The 9279-nt window shown below is 39.6% G+C and overlaps 1 protein-coding gene across 2 annotated transcripts; it reads left to right on the top strand.

The window, feature by feature from the left end:
- The first annotated feature begins 522 nt into the window (after positions 1-522).
- Positions 523-8037, top strand: LOC139758656 (uncharacterized). Of its 2 annotated transcripts, XM_071680224.1 has the most exons (5): positions 523-828; positions 1268-1338; positions 2437-2691; positions 5547-6239; positions 7315-8037. In XM_071680224.1, exons 3-5 carry the CDS (start codon positions 2443-2445, stop codon positions 7837-7839), a joined length of 1467 nt encoding a protein of 488 aa, XP_071536325.1. In that variant the 5' UTR covers positions 523-828; positions 1268-1338; positions 2437-2442; the 3' UTR covers positions 7840-8037. The 2 variants fall into 2 exon arrangements, with proteins under 2 accessions (XP_071536325.1, XP_071536324.1); XM_071680223.1 differs by lacking the exon at positions 1268-1338 and having other exon boundaries at positions 537-828.
- Positions 8038-9279: the final 1242 nt, after the last annotated feature.

Here is a 9279-nt window from a genome sequence, read left to right as displayed (position 1 = left end):
GATATTCAGAGGCGTTTTAATCAAAGGTTAGGCTTTCTTAAGCAGGGTTTTTGCCTGTGTCAGCGGCAATTTTTAAAGGATTACATAAAAATCACATAATTAACTTTAAGCATAGTTAGATTACTACTGGAAATCCATGAATAAAAATGTTAACTCCCCTCGTGACCTTGAACAGAATTTGTCGGCCTGGGTGAACGATGGTGTGTTAAGCTACATTATGTACCATTTAATCTAATTGTCATCAATCACTGTGGATCATAATATCTCGTTGTACTCAAAATATGACATCTTTATCCGTCTTACCCAGGCTTCGTTGATACCCACAATATCCATCTAAATTTTAACTTTTCCCCTTTTTCTTTGGGATGGTTTTACGTATGTATGGATATTTCTTCACGAATATAGAGACTTAAGAACAATATGTGGTGAAAATAAAGTTATCAAACATAAGAACTGCGTAGTTTAACGACATTAGAAGTATAAAGGCTTCCATGACATTAATAGGCGGCCACTCGACTTAACATCTTTAATAAAATCACATATTTTGACGAAAAGGGAAGTGAACTGATCACTATAAAATGACTTACCATTAAAAAAAATATATTGTTCCTGAGGGAGTGCAGTGATGGCAGTCCACTAACAATGTAAACAAATAACATGATCTGGACCAGTCCAGCCGAGTAACACTTACCCTCCACATCTTCCAACAGCGTCTCTTAAAGAATTTGGACCGACCATTTCTCAAATAAAGGTGGACATTTATCTGTCAACACTGTTCCCCAAAGCCGAGCTTTGTGTAGATTGCGCACATATGCCAACAAGAAAGACGTAAGTGTGTCAGTCTCTTACAGAGACGTACTTTATTGATGTAAGGTTACACATATTTTGCCAGTTTATTGCAAAATTCATTTGCTTTCCATATAGATGAAAAGCTGTTTGCAAATATGTAGTCTGATACTCTCCTATGCGAAAAGATCATTTCAGTAGGTGATTTTAGTCTAGCAATTTATGGGGACCCTTTACCTGTGGCCACATTGAAGTGCGGGGAAGGTGTTGTTACCTTATAGCTCAGAATGAATTTTACAGAACAATGTGTTATATGGAGCTTTAGATTTTACTCTATGCCAATAATTAAGTACATGATGGAGAATGTCAAAGATAATGGGTTAACAACAATGTAGCTTAAACTTCAGAATATTCTTTGGAAACCCTACCAAACTTTCCTTCCTGGTATGATGTATCTTAATTTTAAATTCTCTACTCTTAGATATACCCATGATTGAGCATCATACCAACTGCTGATGAGTGTCATCATGCAGATAACTCTCAACACTTAGAGTGGGTGTTCATGCTAAACCCCATCCTCCTGACTGGCTACCATTCTACATGTTAATTATATTTCTTTAATAAAGCTAAGTTGAAAGTTATTTGCAATTTACTTTTTTTTTTTTTTTTTGCACATGCTAAAATGAGGGGAATAGACTATGGTGAGATATGAAAGGGGAATGGAACCTTCAGCAAGAAAAGGGAATGGAGATGCACAAAGACAAGGATTACATTCAATTTTACATAAATTCTCCACATATTTTCCCTGCCATACATAACCCTCACCAATATTCCAATTAAAATCATGCATAAAGTATGATATATCGTATCACACACTGCAGCTTTTAGTCTGTCCTGTGAGCCCTTCACTACCATTACAATACAAAACCATTTGGTATCTTGAGTTAATTTTGTTTCCTGGAGTTGTATACCTTACAACGTTAAATAAAGTGGAAGTGGTAACAGTTATGAGAATCAGGGAAAATGTAAAAGTAAGTGGATCATGTTAAAAATCAACAAAACCTAATTTCCCAAGTATCAAAGATTTATACTAGAAATATATCACCTTTTTAATAAGGTCTTTTCTGAGGACCACATGGACTTGTTACTTGTTGGGAGGCTGGGCAGTGATATGGACAGCACCTTGGTATGTTACCTGTTTGACTGAATATTTGGGCAGTTGGTGTAATTGTCAGTCATGGGGGTTTCTTTCACGTCAACCAGACAATTGAAACTGAAGATACATCTCAGTTGGGGGAAAAATTAAGCATGGTTTTCATAGGTCTCTTAATTTTGTGTTTCACTTTGCATTATCTCATGTTTTTCTGATTTTCATGTCCCCAGCCTCTATCTTATTTGATGTCAAAATGATTCAAACCATTTCCTGCCTATCTTATTCTGTAGTCTTTAAAATTAACTACCTTTGCAAAACAAGAGTAGTCATCACCAAGAGCCAGTTCTATTGTCTGAACCTTATTTATATAATATGTAGTCATAAAGAATTTATTAGATTATAAAATCTTCAAGTCAGTAACACCACATCCATGTCGCTTATTTGATCAAATGTTCAGCTAAGGAATATTGGAATCTATAACCTTTTTGCATTTACAGATCTTCATGGCAACAGCAGTAAATGAAGTAGTCACATGCCCTGTGTGCTGTGAGGTGTACAAAGGTAGAACAAGGGAGCCAGTGTTGCTGCCTTGCTGCGGACACACCTTTTGCCGCATCTGTCTCTACAGTGTGGAGAGTTCAGGAAAATTTAATTGTCCCTCATGCAGGAAGCCTCACATGGGTGCATCTGTATCAGAGCTGCCCCCTAACTATGCCCTCCTAAACTTGTCTGAATCCAGTAACAAATTAGAGGTATGGAGAAAATAGCAGTATTGGTCAGAAGCTCTTTTAAAAACTAGTCCTTCCTGGTTCAAGAATATTTAACTGTTCCTCATGGAGGAAGCCTTACCTGGGTGCATCAGTGTTAGAGCTGCCCCCCTAACTATGCCCTCCTAAACTTTTCTGAATCCAATAACAAATCAGAGGTACAGAAAAAATGACAGTATTTGTCAGAAGCTTTTTTGTAACTAGTCCTTCCTGGTGAATACGTGTTACAAAAAATAATATATATGAAAAAAAATTCCATACATATTCACCATTTTCCACATTAGGAAGGTCGTGTCAAGAATTGATGACTGAGCTAATAAGGATAAATCCTCACTTGGCCCCTTTCTCGGTTCCATCTTTTGGAAAGTAATATACGAGGACTTCCAACTCCTGTTTCCTACCTCTCTTAGTTGCCTTCAGCAATACATGGGTGGTATTCTTTCTCCTCATCTTCCTGGTGCTACCTTGCTGAAGCAGGGGGTAGTGATGCTGTTTCCTGTGGGGTGGGGTAGTGCCAGGGATGGATGAAGGCAAGCAAGTATATGTATATATGTATATGTTATGTTGATATGTATACATGTGTATATGTGCGTGTGTGGGCGTTTATGTATATATATATGTGTATGTGAGTGGATGAGCCGTTCTTCATCTGATTCCTGGTGCTACCTCACTGATGCAGGATGGACGATTTTTGCAGGGAAAAAATGCAATTGAGTGGGAGATGTATAAAAGAAAGAGACAGGAGGTCAAGAGAAAGGTGCAAGAGGTGAAAAAGAGGGCAAATGAGAGTTGGGGTGAGAGAGTATCATTAAATTTTAGGGAGAATAAAAAGATGTTCTGGAAGGAGGTAAATAAAGTGCGTAAGACAAGGGAGCAAATGGGAACTTCAGTGAAGGGCGCAAATGGGGAGGTGATAACAAGTAGTGGTGATGTGAGAAGGAGATGGAGTGAGTATTTTGAAGGTTTATTGAATGTGTTTGATGATAGAGTGGCAGATATAGGGTGTTTTGGTCGAGGTGGTGTGCAAAGTGAGAGGGTTAGGGAAAATGATTTGGTAAACAGAGAAGAGGTAGTAAAAGCTTTGCGGAAGATGAAAGCCGGCAAGGCAGCAGGTTTGGATGGTATTGCAGTGGAAGTTATTAAAAAAGGGGGTGACTGTATTATTGACTGGTTGGTAAGGTTATTCAATGTATGTATGACTCATGGTGAGGTGCCTGAGGATTGGCAGAATGCGTGCGTAGTGCCATTGTACAAAGGCAAAGGGGATTAGAGTGAGTGCTCAAATTACAGAGGTATAACTTTGTTGAGTATTCCTGGTAAATTATATGGGAGGGTATTGATTGAGAGGGTGAAGGCATGTACAGAGCATCAGATTGGGGAAGAGCAGTGTGGTTTCAGAAGTGGTAGAGGATGTGTGGATCAGGTGTTTGCTTTGAAAAATGTATGTGAGAAATACTTAGAAAAGCAAATGGATTTGTATGTAGCATTTATGGATCTGGAAAAGGCATATGATAGAGTTAATACAGATGCTCTGTGGAAGGTATTAAGAATATATGGTGTGGGAGGCAAGTTGTTAGAAGCAGTGAAAAGTTTTTATCAAGGATGTAAGGCATGTGTACGTGTAGGAAGAGAGGAAAGTGATTGGTTCTCAGTGAATGTAGGTTTGTGGCAGGGGTGTGTGATGTCTCCATGGTTGTTTAATTTGTTTATGGATAGGGTTGTTAGGGAGGTAAATGCAAGAGTTTTGGAAAGTGGGGCAAGTATGAAGTCTGTTGGGGATGAGAGAGCTTGGGAAGTGAGTCAGTTGTTGTTCGCTGATGATACAGCGCTGGTGGCTGATTCATGTGAGAAACTGCAGAAGCTGGTGACTGAGTTTGGTAAAGTGTGGGAAAGAAGAAAGTTAAGAGTAAATGTGAATAAGAGCAAGGTTATTAGGTACAGTAGGGTTGAGGGTCAAGTCAATTGGGAGGTAAGTTTGAATGGAGCAAAACTGGAGGAAGTAAAGTGTTTTAGATATCTGGGAGTGGATCTGGCAGCGGATGGAACCATGGAAGCAGAAGTAGATCATAGGGTGGGGGAGGGGGCGAAAATCCTGGGAGTCTTGAAGAATGTGTGGAAGTCGAGAACATTATCTCGGAAAGCAAAAATGGGTATGTTTGAAGGAATAGTGGTTCCAACAATGTTGTATGGTTGCGAGGAGTGGGCTATGGATAGAGTTGTGCGCAGGAGGATGGATGTGCTGGAAATGAGAGGTTTGAGGTCAATGTGTGGTGTGAGGTGGTTTGATCGAGTAAGTAACGTAAGGGTAAGAGAGATGTGTGGAAATAAAAAGAGCGTGGTTGAGAGAGCAGAAGAGGGTGTTTTGAAATGGTTTGGGCACATGGAGAGAATGAGTGAGGAAAGATTGACCAAGAGGATATATGTGTCGGAGGTGGAGGGAACGAGGAGAAGTGGGAGACCAAATTGGAGGTGGAAAGATGGAGTGAAAAAGATTTTGTGTGATCGGGGCCTGAACATGCAGGAGGGTGAAAGGAGGGCAAGGAATAGAGTGAATTGGATCGATGTGGTATACCGGAGTTGACGTGCTGTCAGTGGATTGAATCAGGGCATGTGAAGCGTCTGGGGTAAACCATGGAAAGCTGTGTAGGTATGTATATATGGGTGGGTTGGGCCATTCTTTCGTCTTGTTTCCTTGCACTACCTCGTTAACACGGGAGACAGCGACAAAGTATAATAATAATAATAATAAATATGCCTTCTTTCATAATGCAAAGCACCATACTTTGTAAGAAACTATAAATGACTGTTTGATTAGTAGTCAACACCTCTCTTTATTGCAGACCCTGGATGATGCTGGAATCTGTAAAACCCACAGTGACAGACTGGGACTGTGGTGCTCCGAGTGCATGATAGCAATGTGTGGAATGTGTTACTTCCAAGACCAGAGCCACAAGGAACATGAAGTCATCTTGGTCATAACAGCTATCAAGAAACATAAACTAAAGTATCTCTCAGACAAAATCAGCAAGGCTGTTTTACTAAGTAAAGTCTTCTCTTGTTTAGAACTTATGTTAAGTCCTGTTGATAATGTCATTAACCTGGCCTCAGCAGCTCATGTTATTCTGAAAGATGCTGAACAGTCACCCAGTATCCAGTCTCTGCTGGCCCATGTTAAGCAAGTAGAGGACATTATCAAACAGTTTCCATTTCCTCCGCTGAATGCTCTCAGTGAAACAGAGAATGAAATTATCCCTCTGGGTGGAGAGGGCCATCTGAATTTGGAAGATGTAGTCAGTAGTCATTCCTCTCAGGATACCTTACATGAGAGAACTGTTAGTAATGATGCCATACAGAATGAAGCTACTGGTGGTCAAAAGATTCTTTGTACTGATATGGCAATACCATCATTAAAATGTTCAGCAGTACTTTGTACTAATACTGATATACGACGGGCAAAACTGACCTGGGAAGATGGTGGAATTCACCTGTATGCTCTTAGTGACACTCTGAAGAAAGGAGATATCACAGTAGAAGTAAGTAGCAACTTGCCCAGACCACGATTTACTGGGATTAACATTCCATGTCATTAGTGAATCTTTGTTGGAAAAGCATTGTTCTAAGGTTGTTTCAGTGTAGCACTTATTTCATGGATGGTTCTTTTCACTGGAAAAATTCACTGTGTGTTCTATAAATTTCATGCCAAACGACCTCTAAATCCAGTGCTCCAAACATCAATTTCCCCATTTCTCACTTTTGTCATTTAACTCCTGTGCTCCTTTTTAGACATAAATTTCCTTGAATCCAATGTAACACTTTAGACTCATGTTTCCTCTGAAGGACAATGACTTATTCCACCCATTCCTCAGTGTGCTGGACCTTTGCCCCCTCACATTGTGTGTGACACATCAGTTCCCATGTCCCATTTGCTGTCATATCCACTCCCAGATATTCAAAGGTCACTTCATTCAAAGTAACACTGCATATTTCTTCAATGCTATACCTAATAACCTTGTTTTAATTTGTATTTACTCCCAATTTTCTCCTTTCACACACACCCAGACTGAGACCAGCATTTGCAGTTATTCATACACCACGAGTGCTTGTCATTGGCAAACAACGGACATACTTCTCAACTCCCCACCAGACCACATTCAATAGGAATCAATGAGAATTTATGAGTCTATTAATGAGAAATATGACACTGTAAAAGAAACAAAAGTTTATTCTTCAAAGTTGTGTGACGAAGTGTCGGAATAAGTTGACTAAAGAATATTATCCTCGCCAATTTTGTGAAGTAAGGGTAACCAGTTGCTTGTGTCAATTGCTGCATGTACATCATACTTCTATGGGCAAAGCTCTCTTTTACTGTCTTCTTCCACTTTCAAACTTTGTCTTCTCATTCTCATATATCTGACAACCATGACCTGTCCCTTTTTAAGAGTCAAGCTTTCTAAACTCAAAGTCAGTTATTACACCATTCAATTATTTTGCGTTTTGTTTAACACCAAAATTAGAAACCAATTTCTTCGAAATCAGGCATTAAAGAACAGTTTAATAAGAAATTATGTTATTGTTAGTCATTTAAACTTTTTCACTCTATCCTTACAGATGTCACTGATGCAGGAGCTGATTCCCCATTCAAAGCCGAAGGTGTTCTTGGATTTGGCAGTGAGAGGTCGCCGTTTAGGTAGAGTTTCAATCTGTCTTTGGGGCCACTTGGAAAGGTCCCAACATTTTCTATCTCTTTGCTTAGGGACTCTTGGACTCTCTTACCAGGGAACTACGTTTACTTCCATACAGTTCAAGGGAAAACCAGGCGAGTCTCTGCTTGGTGGTAGTAGCCTGACCGACAGTGAAACCAGCAGTCCTGCCATCAGAGAAGATCTTGAGTGGAATGATGACTATACTGGTGATATGAAAGAGGGTGTGATAGCAGGATGGCCCTCTGTTATGGGATTCCAGGGTTCTTCCTTTGTCATTTGTGTCAGGGACAATCCAGATATGCAGCTTTTATGTCCCTTTGGTGAAGTAGAATCAGGTTTGGATGTTGTTCAAGAAGCCATTCAGCATGACCCTGTGACTGATGTCACTATACAAGAGGTTGGTGCTGTCATTTCAAAGCTTAAAAAATGAAGTATTTGAAACTTTAATGTTTTTAAACACCCAAAGTCTGTTTAAAAGGTAAATTCTAGGTTTCCAGCAACTATACATATTTGTATGTTTCTTCAGTTGGATGTGGGTTATTAAACATGCCTAAGAATGTTGGAGGAAATGAGTTTTGCAGAGGTGTACACCATTTTTTCTTTTAATAATAAAATGTCAGGACCTTTATGGTATTTGTATACTTATCATACATTCTTGGATGAAGTCATGGCAAAATACTGTTTATTCACATCCACAAAATTAAAATACTTCCCATGTATTCCCTGTGCGTCACAAAAGGTGACTAAAGGAGAGGGAATGGGGGTGCTGGAAATCCTCTCTTTCAGTTTTTTAGTTTTCCCAAAGAAGGAACAGAGAAAGGGGCCAAGAGAGGATTTTCCCTCATTGGCTAATGCGGGAAATGGCAACTGTGTATGAAAAAAATCCTACCTGCTAGTGGAGAACATGTACAGTAATCAAAATTGTTTTATATTCAGTGTTTACTTCTGCTACAATAATCTTGCTTTCACCTGTTATTTGTGTACAGTATTTAGATGATGTTAATGAGGAAGAAAGTTATATGCCAAAACTGGTCTAGAGGATGAGACACTCACTTTGGAAAAAAAAGAATTTCTTTCCAGCCAGGACATTCATTAGCAAGAAGACTGTTCTTGAGTTTTAGACTGCCAAAGATCATTTGACTTTTCTACTGTGGAAGAATGCTATGGGAGATATTAAGCAAAAACAAGCCCTTGCTCTTGTTTCACTCAGAAATTCTATGGCAATGCCATCCAAACCTGCTGCCTTGCCCATTTTCATCTTCCTCAAAGCTTTCACTACCTCTTTTTTCTTAACCAAACCATTCTCCCTGATCCTTTCACTTTGCACACCACCCCGAATAAAACACTTTATATTTGCCACTTTATCATCAAACATTAATGGGATTGCCTTGACTAGGGCCTCAGTTGCCTGTCTCGGCTAAAAAAAATAGGGGAGAAGGAATACTTCCTACCCATTCCCCATGTGTCATAGAAGGCGACTAAAGGGGACAGGAACAGAGAGCTGGAAACCCTCCCCTCCTTGTATTTTAACTTTTCTAAAAGGGGAAACAGAAGAAGGAGTCACGCTGGGAATGCTCATCCTCCTCGAAGGCACAGATTGGGGTGTCTAAATGTGTGTGGACGTATCCAAGATGAGAAAAAAGAGATTGGTAGTATATTTGAGGAAAGGAACGTGGATGTTTTGGCTCTGAGAGAAACAAAGCTCAAGGGTAAGGGGGAAGAGTGGTTTGAGAATGTTTTGGGAGTAAAGTCAGGGGTTGGTGAGAGGACAAGAGCAAAGGAAGGAGTAGCACTATTCCTGAAACAGGTGTTATGGGAATATGTGATAAGAGTGTGAAAGTAAACTCTAGATTGATACGAGTAAAACTGA

The sequence above is a fragment of the Panulirus ornatus genome, chromosome 31, assembly GCF_036320965.1.
Source record: "Panulirus ornatus isolate Po-2019 chromosome 31, ASM3632096v1, whole genome shotgun sequence".
Taxonomy (NCBI): Eukaryota; Metazoa; Arthropoda; class Malacostraca; order Decapoda; family Palinuridae; genus Panulirus; species Panulirus ornatus.
Note: the sequence above shows the minus strand (reverse complement) of the source record. Positions and strands in the feature narration are given on the sequence as shown.